The sequence below is a fragment of the Alosa sapidissima genome, chromosome 11, assembly GCF_018492685.1.
Source record: "Alosa sapidissima isolate fAloSap1 chromosome 11, fAloSap1.pri, whole genome shotgun sequence".
Taxonomy (NCBI): domain Eukaryota; kingdom Metazoa; phylum Chordata; class Actinopteri; order Clupeiformes; family Clupeidae; genus Alosa; species Alosa sapidissima.
The window spans coordinates 12,522,538-12,541,518 of record NC_055967.1 but is presented as its reverse complement, the minus strand read 5'-3'; the positions used below and the strand labels follow the sequence as shown (position 1 = coordinate 12,541,518).

Sequence of the window (18,981 nt, the reverse complement as noted above, 5' to 3'; positions counted from 1 at the left end):
TTATTTAAGCAGTAACATACAGAAAATAGAATATGCAAAACAGATGAATTCTCAACTTGTTCAAACATGAAATGATTTAAGTTTACCAGTCACAATTCACTCTTCAATTTTATTAGCACTGATTTATGATGTATTCAGTCTGAGAGGTTCTACTAGAGAGGCACCTAACAGCCATTTCACCCCAGGATACTAGAGCTCAGATTCTCGGGTTGATGTTGACTTCTCACTTTGTTAATATACATAACTGTTAGATAGAAGATGAGGTATTACAGTTTCTAGTCAAAATAGTGATGAACAAAGTATATTATATCCTCATGTATGAACTAATTGAATTTCCCCTGGGGATCAATAAAGTATCCTATCTATCTATCTATCTATCTATCTATCTATCTATCTATCTATCTATCTATCTATCTATCTATCTATCTATCTATTGATTAGTTGATACATTTAGCTAAAGATTTGTCATAGTTATCTGTTATCTGCCTAACCAGTGTACAAAGCAAGTTTCAGAATGGCACATAACAAACTTCAGCACTGCAGTCCCAATGGAATGTTATGGTGAAGAAGGATGCATGCTTGAGTATGTATTTGCTCTTTGTGTGTATGTGATGTTTGAATATTGAGCATCTCAGTTACCTGAGGCACATTTCTAAGGGAAGGAGTACCTGTCTGCAAGCGAATATCCCTGTGTCTTTATCCATACCGCTTTCAGCGTGGCATGACAAGCATAAATCAGTCCTGCGTGAAACCTAATCCTCATTTTCCAACCACCCCCAGGGCAGTGCTTTTCCCTCGCTCTCCGTGGAGCTCAGGTGTGTCTTTACATGCTGAGGCACTCAGCACCATTACTCCACAGTGCACAGGGGGGCAGGGGTGGCGCACAGCTGCCACTCTGGACAGAGATCCACTTTTCCAACAGGGCAGGACCTCCACAACTCACAACTTTCACTCCACTCTGACTGTAAGTATCATTTTCAACTTTGTGATTTCCCTTACAAATGGCTGACAAGTTACTGTCTTTGAGATGTTGACGTCATTTAGTTGATGTATGATAATTATCTACTAAAGATGGGATGTGCTGATAGAGGTGGTGGTTGCTTTTTGAGTGTTTGATCAGTGAGTTAAATCAGTGGTGGTTCTGTGAAGACCGCTAGTGCTGACAAAAGCATGTTATGGCTTTGCTATCAACCATGTGGGTTGTTTCTGATACTTCAATGCCTTTGGTGACATGAACGTTATCTAATGTTATGTTCCACATAATGAGTTTTTTTCTGTGATGCAAAAATGAAACTGTTGAGCTGATAACAGATATAATGTGAACGTTAATATGATGTTATATGAAGGTTGCCGTAGGCCTCAGGAGTATTGTGCGGTATGCATTCTGCATTGACTGTTTCAGGAACTCCCCTGACTATTATGTTTTGCTCTGTGGGGCACAATGCAAATAGGTTATGTAGTCTGAGTTCAGGTTACAGGTTTCTCTCTCCCATGTGAGGAACAAGTATTTTCACACTTTCACACTCTACTTTGGATATCATGAAATCAGGGGAAGTTCGGTGGGACTTTTGAAGGTATGACATTAATGTATATGTCAGTTAAACGCTTGCATTGTTTTGTATGTCAGATGACCATCCTGTCGTCCTGGCTGATGTTTTAAGGATATTTGTATTTGTGAAATATATTAGTGCGTGTGTGTGCATATGTGTAGTGTGCAGTGATAATGACTTATGTGTTCTTGTCTGGGTTGATAGATATCATTGTTCTTTCAGAGATCTGTGCTTAAGAATGAAAAGTGTGTTCCTAATGACAAAGTGAATGTTCAGGCACCTATGTTTTGTGAAGGTGTTGATGCAGCAGACATCACATATGTGCATATTAAAGACTTCAGCCAGAATCTTCTGATGTACTGTAATTATGTATGTGGGACCCAGCTGAATTAATTCAGTTCAGTTGAGTTTTGGTGGCAATATAACTACTATAGCTTACTCAATCTACAGATGCCAACAATAAGAATGAGAAAGAGACTGATGAGGAAGACAGGAATTAGTAGTAATATTATTGCTATGGTGAAACCAGTCTTTTGTTTATGATGTTTTCTGGTTGTAGAAGCAATGTGATTTATTTTGCTTCATCTTTCTCTCCCCATTTCACTGTGTAGCTCCACTATGTTGATCCTGGGCCCTTTACTGTTCCTGCTCACGTGTAAGTCATTTAATGCACTTTACTGTAATATGAACATTTTGGAACACGTTTGGAAAAGGACAGATTTTCTGTATGTTTACTAATCTGTAGAAGGATTTGTATTTGGGTTTGGCTGATACGAGACCGTCTCTGACATTACCTAGCATCCACACTGCCCTGACTGTGAGGACATGCACTTACTTGCTGGAGTAGAACATTTGAATCTGCTGGCACTAGTTTACTGTTCATTTGCATGTTTGCTCGTGGTTGTCAGATGTCTCAAATAGTTTAGCATCCTAATGAAACCAAGATCCACGCACAGGTGCAGGTAGATTGCAGGAACATACTTAAATAGCAAAATTGGAACATACTTAAATAGCAAGAATTGATTTTATTCAAAGCGAACAACTCGTTTCGCATACAGCGTCCTCAGGTACGGCGAAATGCATTGTTCGCTCTGAATAAAATCGAGTAAACGTCAACAGTGTGCGGTAGAGCAATCTTATTTTTTGCTAGTTTAGCATCCTGTTAGATTATTTCTGTCTTTACAGATTATGGGCTGCAATGATGTTTATATGATCCTTTAATGTCTCTGATAACAGTGTAGGTGAGATTTGGTAATTTGTGGTTCTTCTGAAAATCATCTAATGCCTTGTCATAAGGCATCATTATAACATGAAACAGGTCAGAAATATTTCTTTACTTATCCCAGTCATCTTTTAAACTGGGATATGGGAGTAATGGAGTAAAACGTTATTGGCTCTTTCCTGCCACTTTGTATGTATTAAGAACTCCTATTCTGGAGAGTGTGACTAATACTTATAGTATTTCCTTTCTATGGCAGCCTCGTTTCTCATCTTTGCTGCTTGTGTTCAGGTTTGGCCACCCCTCTGTTCGCTCAGGAGGATGAGTGTGATGACAACTCGTGTCACCCACAGCTGGGAGACTTGATGCTCGGCCGTTCTGCACAGCTTTCGGCCACCTCCACCTGCGGACTCGCAGGACCTCAGAACTACTGCATCTTGGGATACCTGGAGGTATGGAGAGATTTCAGGGCAAACTTTCCACTAATCACTCAGATTGGATAAAGCTCCATGTCACTCAGGAATTCCATGGTGAACAGTGTTTAATGCCTAAGGCATGCCTGAAGGTCGTGCACAGGAGGAATACCGGGAGCTCACTGGAGTTGAACCTTTTCTGTTTGTTTTTCCCTTTCTGCTGTCAATATGGGAATGATGTGTATGAGTACCTCATATTCTGTTTTGAATCAATTCAAATATCAAATATGAACTTGCTTTGCATATCCTAAGCCCTTTATATTGTATTTTTTAAATCAATACAATGAAATCAGAACTGTATCTTGATTGATTTGGGAGGTTAAAGCTAGCATTTATGCATGTCTACAGAAATGTGAAGATTTTTATTTTATTTGGATCTCATGCTGTCAGTTAAGGAAATACAATGAAGCTGTAACATTTCAAATAGTATTTATTGTGCACTGTGCTGGGTTGATGTGGTTCTTCAACAAGTTTCTGGCTAACCCTGTAGCGTGATGCATTCTGCAGACATGTCCTGATCTGCCACACTTATAGGTCATTACCCTGCCTCTCACTGCTTGAGCTCAATGCTAATTTACTCCCACTGCTTTCTTTACTCTTAACCCCCCCCCCCCCCCCCCACCCCCACCCTCCCACACACCTACACATACACACGCACACACGCACACACACACACACACACACACACACACAACCTCATACACATGTGATTCAGGTATGTAGGTGTGGCTCTGAGCAAAAAATTCATTCATTCATCACTCGTGTTTGCCATCTTGGCATTAGGTAGTAATGATCTGTTATTTTTGTTGGCAAAAAACCCAATGTGAGAGGAAAGCTTCAGCCTCTTTTGTGAGACCTTTCAGCAAGTTTAGTTTCTTTCCAGCCAGTCTTGCTTGCACATGTTTCTGTATTTAAATGAGCACTTCCAGAGCATTTCCTTTTCTCTTCATTTTCATGTGATGTGTTTTCATATTAAAGCATGCAACATGCAAAATACATTTGTCATTAGCATACTGCCTAACTGTAAAATGCTATGTTAGCCAAAGTTACTGTGTTTTACCCTTTTTACCCATATTTACCTTTCTGTGCCTGCAGGATGAGCAGAAATGCTTCCTCTGCGACTCAAGGAATCCTTACAATCGCTATCACAATCCCAATAGTCATCGCATCGAGAATGTGATCACAACCTTTGAAGGGTCACAACGCAAGATGAAGTGGTGGCAGTCTGAAAATGGTATCTTCTCTAGAATTCACAGTTGCCTTACAAATCTATCCAAATGGAAAATTACCTGTGAAAATATAAAACAGCACTTTTGAAACTCAAAACAGTAATTTTGAGATTGTCTTTCATCTTAGCTGTTCACCATGTTAGCATTAAACTGGACCTGGAGACTGTGTTCCAGTTTAGCCATCTTGTTCTAACTTTTAAGGTATTTATGGTTTTAATTTCTGTTGTTTATTTAGTTTCACTGGATTAGCACAGAAAGCCAGAGCATTTTGTAACACCATTGAAGCCTTGTCTGTTAATGCCCTGCTCTCTCTGCGTTGAACTCCTAGAGCTTCCGCCCTGCTGCCATGCTGGTGGAGAGGTCTAAGGATTTTGGACAGACCTGGAAGGTGTTCCGCTACTTTGCTGAGAACTGTCAACTCTCCTTCCCTGGAGTGTCCGAGGGACCAGCAACAAGTTTAGATGAGGTCATCTGTGATAGCCGCTACTCTGGCCCAGAGCCCTCCACTGATGGAGAGGTAGTACAGCTGATGTAGTTCAGACATGCACTAGAAATGCCAAAATGACTTCATAACTACCCAATTAAAAACAATGCATTTCTGTAGGTTGTGCTCAAAGCCTTGGATCCCAGGTTTGAAATAAATGATCCATATGACCCTAAAATACAAGGTAAGAGGGGGTCCTTTACGTCTTTTTTGTGTGCAGCAAAATCTTTTAGTAGCAGTGAAATACTGTTTGAATAAAACACTGTCCTTGACTTGGCATTCTGTCGTTTTAGAGCTCATCACCATAACTAACCTGCGGGTGAACTTCACACAACTCCTCACTTTGGGCGATACACTGCTGGGCCGTCGGCGGAGGAACCCCGAGGACAAATACTACTATGCGCTGTATGAGATGTTGGTGCGGGGAAGCTGCTTCTGCAACGGCCATGCCAGCCAGTGCATGCCTGTGGATAATGCCCGAGGGGATGCGTTCAACGAGCGAGGCATGGTGAGGGACGGATCATGTTACCTGCAGAGTTTCTTATTTTGTCTTTTTACCTTTGATATTTGGTTTAACCTTAGTAAGCACAGCCGACTATACAGTATGTGAACTGTACACCCTCAGAGTGAGAGGCGCTCAGTGAGGTTGGGGCTGTTATGGAAAAGGGGGAGGGGAAGTGACAGATTTATCTGTGCTTTACATGACCATAACAATGATGACAAACTATTTCCCCATCAAAACACGTCAAGCATTGTTGCTTTATTGTTTTTTCCTTCACCTGTGTTCATGTTCCGTTAATAGTTCACATTTTTATGGTCACACTTTTGATATGTGTGTATGTGGAGGGACATGTTTTTACGGAGAAATGAGCTACCAACTTTTCAAATTCAAACTTGCTTAACTTCTGGTGTTCTCTTTTGAAGCCCTGATCCCTAAAAAAAAAAACCTTAAATGAGCTGACTTCAAAAGCTCAAAATACTGGACATGGTGATGAAACAGTGTTTTTTCACCAGATTCACGGCCGATGTGTGTGTCAGCACCACACAATTGGTACCAACTGTGAGAGATGTGAAGACTTTTACAATGATGCCCCCTGGAGGCCGTCTGAGTCTACAGATCCTCATACCTGCAGAAGTACTGGATCACTCATGTTTTGTCATGTCATAGCACTTCACCACATGCAAACACCATAGCTTTCATTCCTGCATCGAATCAACTATTGAATATTTGTCTTCATTACATAGTCCTTGTAAAGAGATTCAGTAACACTCTATACAAATCTGTGTTGTTGCTGTTGGTAATAGATCCCAGGATGCTTCTGATTAAACTAGAGAACTGATAAGTTGGTGGCATGTAAATGGTAACCTGCCATGTAAATCATATTTCACATGCTTATATCCTAGTACAGTATCTTATTCTTAGCCATGTCAGTCTCTGGGAGAGCTCAATCTAATGGGATCTCTTCTGTATTCTCTAGAATGCAACTGTTACGGTCACTCGGAGAGGTGTCACTTTGACATGGCGCGGTTTGTGGCCAGCGGGGAGGTAAGTGGCGGTGTGTGTGAAGACTGCCGCAACAACCGCGTGGGCGCCCAGTGTGAGCAGTGCCAGCCCTACTTCTACCAGGACCCCAGCAGATCCCTGGAGGACCCTCAGGCATGCATACGTGAGTTGACTCAGCGAGTTCATACCTGCCGTGTGTCGTTTCTTCTACAGGATCTTATTGTGTTTTTGTGAGTTTTCAGGCCCTGGGGGCAAACATCAGTCAGGATTTCCCATGTTCAGGTTTACAGTAAATTGACACTCACAAATAAATGTCACCATCTGAGATGAATAAAAAACCCTGGAAAGATGAACAGAAAAAGTACTATAAGACAGTGATGATTACAGCATAACATGTCATGGCAACACTTAAAACTAACTCCGTCTAAGAAGGAAACTGAATAAGAACAATAAAAAGAGGCACTGTAGAACATAGAGCACATTCCTGGCTCTGCTCACATGAACAGCCTGGCATCGCTAGCCAAATCTTTGACAGAAAGATGGTAGAAAACTGAGATGTGGAAAGCTCTATTATGTGATCTGCGCCATCCTGTTGTATTGGATTTGAACTGTTGTATTTTTGACTTGATCCAGCATGTGATTGTGACCCTGCTGGCTCGCTGGACAATGGCCTCTGTGATGCCTTAACGGGACGGTGCGTGTGTAAGGAGAATGTGGAGGGGGACAGGTGTGACCGCTGTAAATTTGCCTTCTTCGGCTTACGCCAGGATGACCCCTCAGGCTGCCAGTGTGAGAATGCTTACCCCATTAACCCATTTCACATAGTCTCTTTGACCGCATGCTAGTATTGCCTGCCGTAACACTTTATTGCTTCTAGCTGCTGTTGTGATGTTTGAGCACATGCCACTTCTCCTATTAATTTGCCAATTGTTTTTTGTTTTGTTTTCTCAGTTTGTCAGTGTAACTTACTTGGTAGCATCACAACACCCCATGCATGTGACCAGACCACAGGCCAGTGTTTCTGTCAGCCTTTTGCCACAGGACCGTACTGTGACCAGTGTGTGGTACGCCTCTTTACGCCTCATGAACATTGTACATAATGTGTCATAGTCATTTATATTGTGGTCAGAGGTTTTCCATTTCAGTATTACAATACAATTCAGGGTAAACATTGTGGTGAAAACCTGGGTTACTGAATACTTACCCAATGTTTTTCTATCTGTAGCCAGGCTATTGGGGTCTAGGAAACACTGTATACAGCTGTCTGCCTTGTGACTGTGACACAGGTGGATCCACCAGCAGTTTGTGAGTGTGCATCAACCTGTAGAATTGTTATTATCACCCAACCTCCTTACATAAGCCCAAAATACTGTATATCCTGTGAACGTTTGTGTGATGTGAAGAGTACACTGTCCAGAAGCTGTTCCACTGATATGTATTAATATGTAATTTGTGGCATCCATTGTATAGAAGTAAGTTGTGTATGTTGGCTTGTGGGGATATGTAGGTGCTCCAGTATTGATGGTCAGTGTCCTTGCCGGCCCAACATGGTGGGGCTCAGCTGCAGTAGTCCGGCTCCTGGTCACTTTCTGGCCCCGCTGGACTACTACATCTATGAGGCTGAGGACGCCACACCGCTGGGAAGCGGTGGTTCATCACTGGTGAGAGCCCATTGTCTCTGCTATAAGCCAGTTTTTACAGTCACAGGAAGGAGCTTTCATGAGACTAGTGAGCGAACTAACCAAATAAAACAGTCCTGTTCAACGGACATTTAGCACTGATAAAAGCTAGCAGACTTGCTGGTGTATTTAGTAAATATATTTGATGACATTATCCTGTTCAAGTCTTGTTTCAGACCTGGATCATAAAAGTACATAGTGAATAGTTTGCAAGGTTTGTTGATCTGTCCTTCACATGACTATAAGCCATCAAGTACATATTCAACTAAATCACCTCAAAAATGGCAAATTGTTGCAGTGTTTCTCTAAAACATATTTTAGTTTGAAGCCTTGTTAGTCCCATAAGTACATAACTAACTAGAGGACTGTCTTTGAAGGTGAATCCACCCAACCCCACCGGTGTACCACTGCCCATCTGTGAGCATTACTACCGTGAACAAGGTTATGACTTCAAACTCAGTGATGGACAGTATGTGCTCATCAGACGAGAGAGGCGGAGCAGTCGACAACGAAGACAGGACCAGGTGATGATGTGGGCAATGATTTAGCATGTGTTTGCCAACTAATAGAACTGATTTAGCATGTGTTTACCAACTAACAGGAATCAATACATAATCATGTATGCATATGTACCAATATGTTTATAATATAGTGAACATGACTAGCCTGACGAGCCAGACCCACATCAAGATGTAGGGTCTGGGGACTCACCATTGGCAGTGCTCAATCCAAGGGGTGGGATAAACGGTTGTCTTTCAAATTCCCTCTGCACACAATACGCTACAGCTATGACTTCAGTGCTGTTCTTTGTTCTTTTCTCAAATAAAAAAGCTTAACTCCAAGTCTTTAAGAGTCACGACCAAAGCTGATTCGAAAGGCCGCAGTTTGCCAGCAGCAGCAGCCATCTCCTTTGTTTTCAAGTAGCAGGGAATACACGTGGAACCATCACAACACTGTTGTCATTTATGTCAAGCCCGCCCACCTACTCTATACACGATGTGATTGGCCTGATTCGTTTTTCCAACTTGCAAGCCAACAGAGAGTTGTTGGATGACCCTGGCTGCAAATTACATTTGCTGCCGCTAGGGTGCATCTAGATTTCTAGGGTAGAACATGACGCTTCTGGATGAGTTCAAATGTGATGTTGGTTGGTTGGTTATGTTGCTTTCAATTGGATAGGTCTAGATAGATAGATAGATAGATACTTTATTGATCCCCAGGGGAAATTCAAGGTCTCAGTAGCATACAGACAACACACACTCATTCACTAACAGCAGAAAAAATAATTAAAAGTATATAATATAAAAACACAACTAAGCAATAAGGACAGTAGAAGATAAGAATATACTAAATATACTAAAATACAAATTATACTAACACTTAATCTAAATCAATTCTAAAAACAGTATCCACATAGTGGTGATTAATCAATCAAGAGGCGCTTGCAATGACTGAGGCAGGGACTGAGCCTGTGATTCTCTGTGCATAGTACGGTAAGGTAAGGTGCTCTGTGTGTGTGAGTGTCACGGTGATAGTGGTCTAATAGCACCACAAGCTAAAGATAATCTGTACCATTGTTTGACACTATTGAAATATTCAGTCTCATTCCTATATCCTTCTATGTTTGCATTCTATGTTTAAGCCTCAGTATATAGAGCCTGATCCAGCTGTGCAGGTCAGAGAGCGCCGGCCTGGTTTCCCCATCACATGGACTGGACCTGGGTTCAGGAGAGCTCCACAGGGTGCAGTCCTCCGGTTCAACATTAACAACATCCCAGCCTCCCTGCAGTACCACCTTCTGCTCCACTATGAGCCAGAGGTATCCGCTCGTCCCCATGTGGCCTGATGCTAAGTCTAGGTTTGTGTCACTCTTACTCATACTGTGTCATTTGTAGTCCTCAGACGACTGGGTGGCCAGTATCAGAATTGTGCCTTCAGCACCTTTGGACTACGGAAGGTGTCAGAATGACCCAGCGGCAGACATGGAGCTAACACTGTCTGGTTCCAAAAGGTGGGCAAGGGCCAGATGGAGATCAGGGCTGGGCTGTGGCTAGGGTTGTCCACTCTTGCTAATACTGTCATTGTCTCATCTATTCAGGGTGGCTCTTTTGGATACCACAGTGTGTTTGGAAGCTGGTGTGCCATACTCTGTGGATGTCACTCTAAGAAAGCAGTCCAGTCCAGACTCCCAGTCTAGCCCATACATCCTGATGGACTCGGTGAGTTTCCCCATACAGTGACATTCAAGTACTTCTGCCTCTAACAGCCTATTTCCATCCGTTACTTTTTATATACCGTACATTTCCCCATCAAACTTCTAGGAATATATTTGCATTCTGATGACCAATAATTTTAGGTATACATGCCATTGTTGCCAGATCTTTAATCTGGTCTTTTTCTCTGGCCTGTAGCTGGGCCTTGTCCCTCAGGTGGACTCCCCCCGGACTCAGGACGGGAGCTGCTCCGAGGCTACTGAGCTTCAGCAGTACCGCTGTGTGGAGCTGAACGCTGCCACGCCCCCTGACCAGTGCCAGGGTCTCATTAGCAGCATATCTGCCCTCATCCACAACGGTGCCCATCGTGAGTGTCACTCTCCCCTCAGGACGCTTTATCACTCCCACACTGGAGAACAAAGTGTGTCTTGTGTCACTTCGGGGCAGTTGTTTGCTTTTAAAGATAAGCCTTGTCTTTGTGTCCTGTAGCATAGGGCAATTCTGTGTGGTAAACTTGATTTGCTGTACTAGTGTAAAGGTCATCAGAAAATGGGAGGTTGGCAGCACATGGTAAGGTTTGCATGGTTCTAGAAACATTTGATTTAATGCCACGTCAAAGATGTTCCTAGAGTATTAAGCATAGCTCGACTGACCATTTCACACTGATTCACTGTGACACTCCTGTGGAATAAGCTCAGCCACCTGCTACCAAGAATATTTTTCTCTGTTTGTATGTGTGGGTGTCCGTGTGCGTGTGCGTGTGCGTGTGCGTGTGCGTGTGCGTGTGCGTGTGCGTGTGCGTGTGCGTGTGTGCGTGTGTGTGTGCGTGTGCGTGTGCGTGTGCATGTGTGTGCGTGCGTGTGCATGAGAGCGAGTGAGTGGGGGAGTAAGTGGGCCAGGATTAATAGTCCTTATGTCTGTGTTCACAGACTGCAGCTGTAATGAAGAGGGGGCCTACAGAGAAACCTGTGCAAAATTTGGGGGTCAGTGTGAGTGTAAGCCAAACGTGATTGGCCGCTGCTGCGACTCTTGTGCCCGACTGACCTTTGGCTTTGGACCAAATGGATGCACACGTAAGTTACTCAGGATCCATACGCTGTGCTAAAGTGCTGCATACTAATATTGCAAACAATGCTTTAAACTCAAATAACCATTTCCGCAAAAAACATGATCTTCTTAATGCTAAATCACAATGTATAAGTCTATTGATTGATTGCTGTTTTCTCAGCCTGTGACTGTGAGTCCATGGGCTCAACAGCTGAGCTCTGTGATGTGACCACTGGCCAGTGTCCATGCCGTGCGGAGGTGACTGGCAGGCATTGTGACCAGTGTCTGCCTGGCCATTATGGCTTTCCTCAGTGCTCGCCCTGTCGGTGCAATGGACTGGCTGACCTTTGTGACCCCATCACTGGAGCATGTTTGGACTGCCGGGACTTCTCCACTGGACACAATTGTGACAAGTGTGTTATGAATTTCAATAATAGGTTACAGTAACAGTGTATCTCATCACTTCTATAATAGGTTTAAATCAATGCATGAGCAATGCACACTTTGTGTGTCCATCTAAGGTGCCTTCCTGGTTACTACGGAGACCCAGTCTTCAGAGAGCCCTGTGAGCCGTGCAGATGCCCAGATGTGCAGGGGAGTGACCGTTTCTTCGCCCTGTCCTGCACCAAGGACGACGACACCGACAGCCTCACCTGTGACTGCCTCAGGGGCCACGCAGGTCTCTCGGCTTCCTTTCCGTCTCACCATTTAACCCTCCCAGGTTTAACTGTCAGGACGTATTTAAAGAGTGGAAATAAATGACCAATAATGACTTCTTGCTGCCTGCACCAGGAGCCCGATGTGACAGCTGTGCACCTGGCTTTTACGGAGACCTGGCGCTGCCTGAGGCCCAGTGTGAGGAGTGCCGCTGCAACGACAACACGGACCCTCAGGACGCCAGGGCCTGTGACGGGGTGACCGGTGTCTGCCTGCGCTGCCTACACAACACCCGTGGGCCCTCCTGTGAGAGCTGCAAGCCAGGATACTATGGCGATGCTCTGGTCCAAGACTGCAAAGGTATGAGCTGACGGTGATACTTAAATAGGCAATACTTCTAATGATTTTGTGGTGAAATATGAATGAATAAATCAATCTCTGTCATCCCCTTTCTCATATTATGCTGTAATGGTGCAGTTGGAGTTTAGAGCCAGTACTGTGAAATCTTGTTTAGGTTCATACCTTCCCTCAAATCGTGGCACTGTTGTTGAGTTGAAATGTGTCCCTGTGTTTGTGTATTCCTCCATAGAATGCTCGTGTGATCGGCGTGGCACAGAGGTGGTCATGTGCCCACTGGACAGCCCGTGTTTCTGTGATGAGGAGACTGGGCAGTGCCCCTGCCGCACAGGTGTGACCGGCCCTCTCTGTAATGAGTGTGAGGATGGCTACTGGAACCTGGATGGTGATGCAGGATGCCAGCCTTGCAGATGTGACCCTGATCACTCACTCAACAATGTCTGTGACAAGGTAAGGTCATGCTGACTGATCTCAGATTAGTTCCAGTTTGTTATTTTACTAGTTGTGACTGGCAATTGGACAGTTGAACCTCTTATAACAGTATTTTATGATAGGTTCCACTACTATGTTTGGCAACATTTTTGCACTCTGATGCATTCCTCCATCTTTCCTCTCTTGCATGTGCAGGTCACAGGCCAGTGCCCCTGTCTGCCTGAGTATGGGGGTCAATATTGTTACGAGTGTGCCGAAAACTACTTTGGAAACCCCGACGTTCAGTGCCTTTGTACGTGGTGCAAATATAAGATTTATTTTTGTTGTTGTTGTTTGAATGTTTCATTGTTTGTAATGATGGTGCATGGCTTGTGCTTATGAGAACAGTATTACATTACTTGCCTTTGTGCCACCTGCATGAATGGCCTTGTGTTTATGTCCCTCTGTCCCACAGACTGTGACTGTAACATGGAGGGCACCCTGCGGCCGGCCTGTGACGTGGACACGGGTGAGTGCCGGTGCCGCCCTGGCGTGACGGGCATCCTGTGTGATGAGTGTGCCCCAGGCCATGAGGCCACCTTCCCTGAGTGCCCACCTTGCCATCCCTGCTCTTTGCTTTGGGCTGCAAACATCACAGATGTCAAGAAAGCTGCAGAGAAGATGCAAACCCTCGTCCCTAAGCCTGGTGACCAAAAGGAGTCCAGTTACAGTCAGCGCTGGCAACACATACTGGACCTGCAGTCCCAGCTGGAGTCGGCTCTGAACATGACAGGAAATACCCAGTCAGAACTCGATGCAGCCGAGGATCTCCTCTCCCGTATCATGTAAGGGCATGCCTTGCTTACAGTGCTGATTTACCTGGCCATCTATCTGACTTCATAGCTTTTTCATTCCTGATAAATAAGTGTACTTGTTTCACTTCATAGCCTACCAAAGAGATGGCTCAAGAGAGTCTGCCAAGACATCTTGGGCTCTCTTTTTTCAGTTACCAGGTTTAGGTTCCATGTGATTGAGGGTGGATTAGATGTAGGATTTTTTTCTGGGCAGATAGTGTCTAGTGTTTTTAGTTACTAGGATGCTAGAACAGCTGAACTCAGCCAGGGTCTGATATGTTGATGATGACACTGATGCTGAAATTTGTTTATGTTTATATAGTTCATGTTATGTGACGCTTTGGTCAAAAGAAACTTACAGATCAATAAACATTACATAAACATTAAATAATGATAATAATAGATAGATAGATAGATAGATAGATAGATACTTTATTGATCCTCAAGGGGAAATTCAAGGGTCTCAGTAGCATAAAGACATAACACACAACATGCAGTTACAACAGAAATGGTAAACATTAGTATAGTATAAACATATAACTAAACTCCACTGTACAATAAAGACAGTAGAAGATAAGATAAGAAACTAACAAAACTAAATACTAAATACACTATATAAGTTAAATTAAGAAAGTCCGATGTGCTTGAGGGTGATCAAGCATAAGACGCTTGTAGTGACAGGGCCAGGACTGGTGAGGTGCTAAAGGGAGTGAGTGTCATGGTGAAGGTGCAAACAGTAGTCCAACCATAGTCCTTAGTTATGTGTGCCTGGCAAGGTGCTCAAGAGAGTGGGTGTCATGGTGAAGGTGCAAAAAGTAGTCCAACATTAGTCCAACAGTGCAACAGTAAGGTCTAGAGACCAGCATAAATAATATAGACAATGATAATAATGATGATACAATTTATTTATATAGCACTTTTCAAGTGTGCAAAGTGAACAGTTTAAAGTAGACATATAGCCTGAATTAAAAATACACCAATATTAATAATAGACTAATAATAATAAGTATATTACTAACATATACTAGTCTGTTACTAACATACAAACTGTGACTTAATTTGTTAGATACAGGGTAAATAGATGAGTCTTTGGATGAATGATCCCTAAAAATAAGAGCATTAGATAAATCATTCCACCACTAAGGAATCACAGAAGAGAAGAGTCTTGACTGTGACTTCCTAGTGTTGATGGAAGGCTGATATAGCAAATGCTCATCAGAGGACTGCAGTTTGTGTTGAGAGATTATTGTTCTAGTTGTATTATCAAGATCTGTCATGGAATATATTGATCCTCCAAGATCTTTTATACAAGATATTTGTACACTGAAATGATCAATGATACATACACATAGAGATGTGGCTGAATGTCATATTTGCTCTCCCTTTTTGTCTTTTTTTTACTTAGGGAGCTGAAAGACAGCATAGATCCCAGTGCCATTGTCGTTGACCCAACATCACTTCTGAACACAGAAATAGATAACATCAAGCTGGAGTTCAAGAAACTTATAGATAAGTTAATCGATAAAACAAAGGAAGTCCCAATAACAGATCCTAAGGCTCTGAATGGTAAGACTCCTGTTTATAGTCAAAAAGGTCTCCTGTTTATAGTCAAAATATTTTGTCAGCAGCATTATCCAGTTAGATTGCCTGATGGTGTTGGAATCTCTGTGATGGAGATGCCCACAATCTATGTGAATTCATTCTCTTTATCTAGACACACTGGAGGAGATCAGACAGCACTATAAAGACTTCATCAAAGACGAGGAGCGGGTCAAGGATGCAGAGGACAAGGTGGAGTCGTCCAGGGACATCAGGCAGAAGACCAAGCTAGAGCTGGCCAAGTGTCACACCGGAGGCTGGGACACACTAGAAAAGAAAGTCAAAGCTTTGAATGTGGTCAAGTTCAATGAAGAGGTGAGCAGTGTGATTTCCTTCTCATATCATGGCATCATAATGCATCATTGTTGTGAGTATGTGTCATGCATTGGAAGTCTTTCCTGAATGTGGGGGGACGGGTGTGGCTCCTCAGGTGTGCGGGGCCCCAGGTGACGCCGAGTGCTCTGAGGCCAAGTGCGGCGGTGCTCTGTGTAAGAATGACGCTAACAAGAGCAAGTGTGGAGGCCCTGGCTGCAAGGGCAGCCTTCCTCTGAGCCACAGCGCCTTCGAGACAGCAGAGAACACCGAGATCGACCTCATTGATCTGAACCACAAACTCAGAGAATCAGAAATCAAGGCAATCACGCTTCTTACATACATTACCTTTTAAGTCAGACCACATTGTTTAGTACAATACAGACAATGTCTCTGCTTGATAGTTTTATTTGATTTTACACCATTTAATACCTAAATACGATACATTTCTACCATTTAGTTGTATGTAAAGCTTATGATTAGTGTATAAATTAAATTGTAAGCTGTTTATCCCTAAATAGCATAGTACCATGTAATGGCTTATTCAGCTTCTTTTGACATGTTTCTGTCTATTGAGTTCTCTGAAGTGCTGTTCCTCTCCCTCAGATTAATGAGGCCAGAGACATGAATGAAGAAATTAAAGGAGAAACAGTCAAGATGAAAAAGAAGATCAATGACAGCAAGAACAAATTTGAGAAGGAGAAGAATGGTACCAAGGATCTCATCAAGAAAGTGAAGGACTACCTCACAGGTAAGGCTGTTCATCTGGTCATGCAGCTCAACATCTTCTAAGACACACTCCACAGCCAGTGTAGTATCTTCATCTCGAACAGTGTTCTGTCAACAGATGAGACGGCAAGCCCAGAGGACATTGAGGAAATTGCCAAAGCAGTCTTAGCTATTAAGCTCCCCAAGACTCCGGATGAGATCCAAAGCATGATCAAAAACATCCGTGACCTGCTGTCCAACTTTACAAACTCTCAAGAGGACCTAGAGCTCCTGGAGGAGAAAGCCAAGACAGCAGAGAAACTACTTGAACAAGCCAACAATGTCAAGTAATCCAAATATTGCCATCAGCATTATCATTCAGACTATTACATAACTATTTAGATTATTCATAACAATTTGTGCAAGAAGTCTCATGTTTTTATTCATTTTGTATTTTTATTTACTTTTTATTCAAGAAACCGAGCAAAGGCAATCGATGTGAGTGACATTCGGAAGACGTTACAAGAGGCTAAACTCTTACAGGATAAGGTCACGGATAACCTAAGGGATGCCACAAATTCCACAGTCCAGGGTGCTGACAAAGTGAAAGAGGTGATTCAGAAAGGTCCCTCTAGTTACAGCTGCAAGATTCTGCCCCCTCAGATCATTTCTGCAGCCTCATTTTAGTATTTGACATGGTTTTAACATGTCCCTCTTTGTGAAATTCAAACAGTGCCATATGTTTGTGTCTTTTCAGACTAAAGGTAAACTGGACACCATAGAGGCACGGTTGAATCCAAATGTGACAAAGTTGCTGCAAGATGTTGAAGCGTTGAAGAATAAAACTGAGATGAACCGAGCGCAGGCAGAGGAGGCCAAAGCTGCAGCGGACGCTGCCCTAAAAAATGCCACAGGTGTCAGCACGGTACGGACAAATCACTCCCTCTTCCTCAGATGATCTGAGGAGCCAGTCAATTACATAGATGAATTTCTTCAAGAATCACATCCTATGTACTGCAGATTGCTTTTGGTGCATTAAGGCATATATATACAGTATAACATATTTTAAATCGTTTTGTGTTTTTGCAGGATATCAAAGAGGTCATTGAACTGTTTGAGGAGCTAAAGGACAAAAAATCAAATCAGACTGCTAATGACGAGGTAAAAGATCGTCTGAAAAATATCACAGCTGAAGTGGAAAGTATGGCCAAAGATGTGGCTGACAAGATGAAGAAAATTGAAGGTTTGTGTGTGATGAAAATGTCAAATAATTTGATTTCTTTTATGTAAAGATATTAATTTATCCCGTATTCCCACACCAGAAATATGTGAAGGCCATTTTTATGCATACTTGCTCATTTGGTTGTGGCTGCTTGTAACTGGTTGTCGTTTGTAGCTCATTTGGATGTATCTGTTTGTTTAGACTTGGAAAAAAGACTCCAAGCAGTCATCAAAGATAAAGAAGATAAAGAGAATGATGTTGCTAAGCTGTTGGAGGAGGCAACAGCCCTCAGAAAAGTGATTGCCGAAAAAGCTGACAACTACATACAGTGCCGCTCCTAAAGAAAATATCACATCTTTTCATGCACACATCTCATAAGCTTTTCCACAGACTCTTCTGCGCTCATAATGGACTTACTTGTGTCAGTGTTTGTTCATCGCCCTGTCCATTAGGTGTCCACTGTGTCCACTGCTCATTCTGGACTCTGGTAAGACCTTTATTAATGGCACAGTGGTGTTGCTGAAGCGTTCATATGAAATTAAGCTACTGAATATATTGTCAAAGGATGCATATCTCATTGATAATCTCATTGACTGATATTGTGTTATTTTTGTAATGAGGCTTCTTTGAGATTTGTTTAGCTAAAGGATATAAGGAATTGAGTTCCTTCCTGGAATATTTTCCTTTTACTTGTTTTATTAAAAAAAATATTTTGCTATCTAAAACATTCATCTGTGGTTGTATAATGTTAAATGTGTGTTAGAATGTAATGCCTTTATATGTCGAGCCTTCAATGTAGGTAGTTCCCTTAATTGCCACAGGAGGGCATACTGTATGCAGGCAAAGTTTAGAGGTATGTCACTGACATGCTCTTGTTTCCCTGAACAGCTGGATCTTTTATTTATCAGTAATGGATCTTAATACTACCATATAGAAGTTGATCCATCTACACACTATTACTGTTCCCTTGTGGTCGTTACATTTTTAAATGTAAATATTTGTGCCTATTCTAACAAAATATTTTAAATTAAATTTTAGATGGTCATTTGACAGCTTGTTTCACATAAATGTAATCAACATTTAATCACATTAAAAATAAATATTTAACATTCTTTGAAGATTCTCTTAAAGCAAAGAACAGGTATATGTTCAGCTGTTTGGTAGTATAGTAATGAACCAATGTGTAGGTTCCCCTTTGGCATCTTGTCATCCATTTAAGCAACACACATGGGAGAACACACGTACAGTACCTATGGGCAGGAGGATCGCATGTGGGTGGGGGTACAATTCTATATAACACTAGTGAGGCTCTGTGGGGGCTCTCCAAACTGCAGACAATGCACAGGAACCGCATCAAGAGACTTCATTTGTAGTCAAAACATCCCTGCTGAAAAAAAAAACAGCTTATGCTGGTAGCTGGTTTTAGCTAGTCTTTGCCGGTTTTCTTCCAGCTCTTGCTGGTC

The 18,981-nt window shown here is 42.6% G+C and overlaps 1 protein-coding gene across 3 annotated transcripts; it reads left to right on the top strand.

The window, feature by feature from the left end:
* The first annotated feature begins 452 nt into the window (after nucleotides 1–452).
* lamb4 (laminin, beta 4) lies at nucleotides 453–18,546 on the top strand. 3 transcript variants are annotated; one of them, XM_042110116.1, is made up of 36 exons: nucleotides 457–583; nucleotides 781–964; nucleotides 2,162–2,205; nucleotides 3,061–3,221; nucleotides 4,338–4,476; nucleotides 4,599–4,672; nucleotides 4,800–4,988; nucleotides 5,076–5,139; nucleotides 5,249–5,463; nucleotides 5,970–6,090; nucleotides 6,434–6,622; nucleotides 7,093–7,248; nucleotides 7,411–7,523; nucleotides 7,685–7,764; nucleotides 7,967–8,120; nucleotides 8,516–8,662; nucleotides 9,781–9,957; nucleotides 10,034–10,149; nucleotides 10,237–10,357; nucleotides 10,550–10,718; nucleotides 11,281–11,424; nucleotides 11,580–11,811; nucleotides 11,920–12,077; nucleotides 12,191–12,415; nucleotides 12,645–12,862; nucleotides 13,040–13,136; nucleotides 13,299–13,668; nucleotides 15,083–15,243; nucleotides 15,392–15,591; nucleotides 15,707–15,910; nucleotides 16,195–16,339; nucleotides 16,436–16,643; nucleotides 16,773–16,908; nucleotides 17,054–17,221; nucleotides 17,386–17,539; nucleotides 17,720–18,546. In XM_042110116.1, exons 3-36 carry the CDS (start codon nucleotides 2,169–2,171, stop codon nucleotides 17,857–17,859), a joined length of 5,382 nt encoding a protein of 1,793 aa, XP_041966050.1. In that variant the 5' UTR covers nucleotides 457–583; nucleotides 781–964; nucleotides 2,162–2,168; the 3' UTR covers nucleotides 17,860–18,546. The 3 variants fall into 3 exon arrangements, with proteins under 3 accessions (XP_041966052.1, XP_041966050.1, XP_041966051.1); XM_042110117.1 differs by lacking the exons at nucleotides 457–583; nucleotides 781–964 and adding an exon at nucleotides 1,372–1,574; XM_042110118.1 differs by lacking the exons at nucleotides 16,773–16,908; nucleotides 17,054–17,221; nucleotides 17,386–17,539; nucleotides 17,720–18,546 and having other exon boundaries at nucleotides 453–583; nucleotides 16,422–16,630.
* Nucleotides 18,547–18,981: the final 435 nt, after the last annotated feature.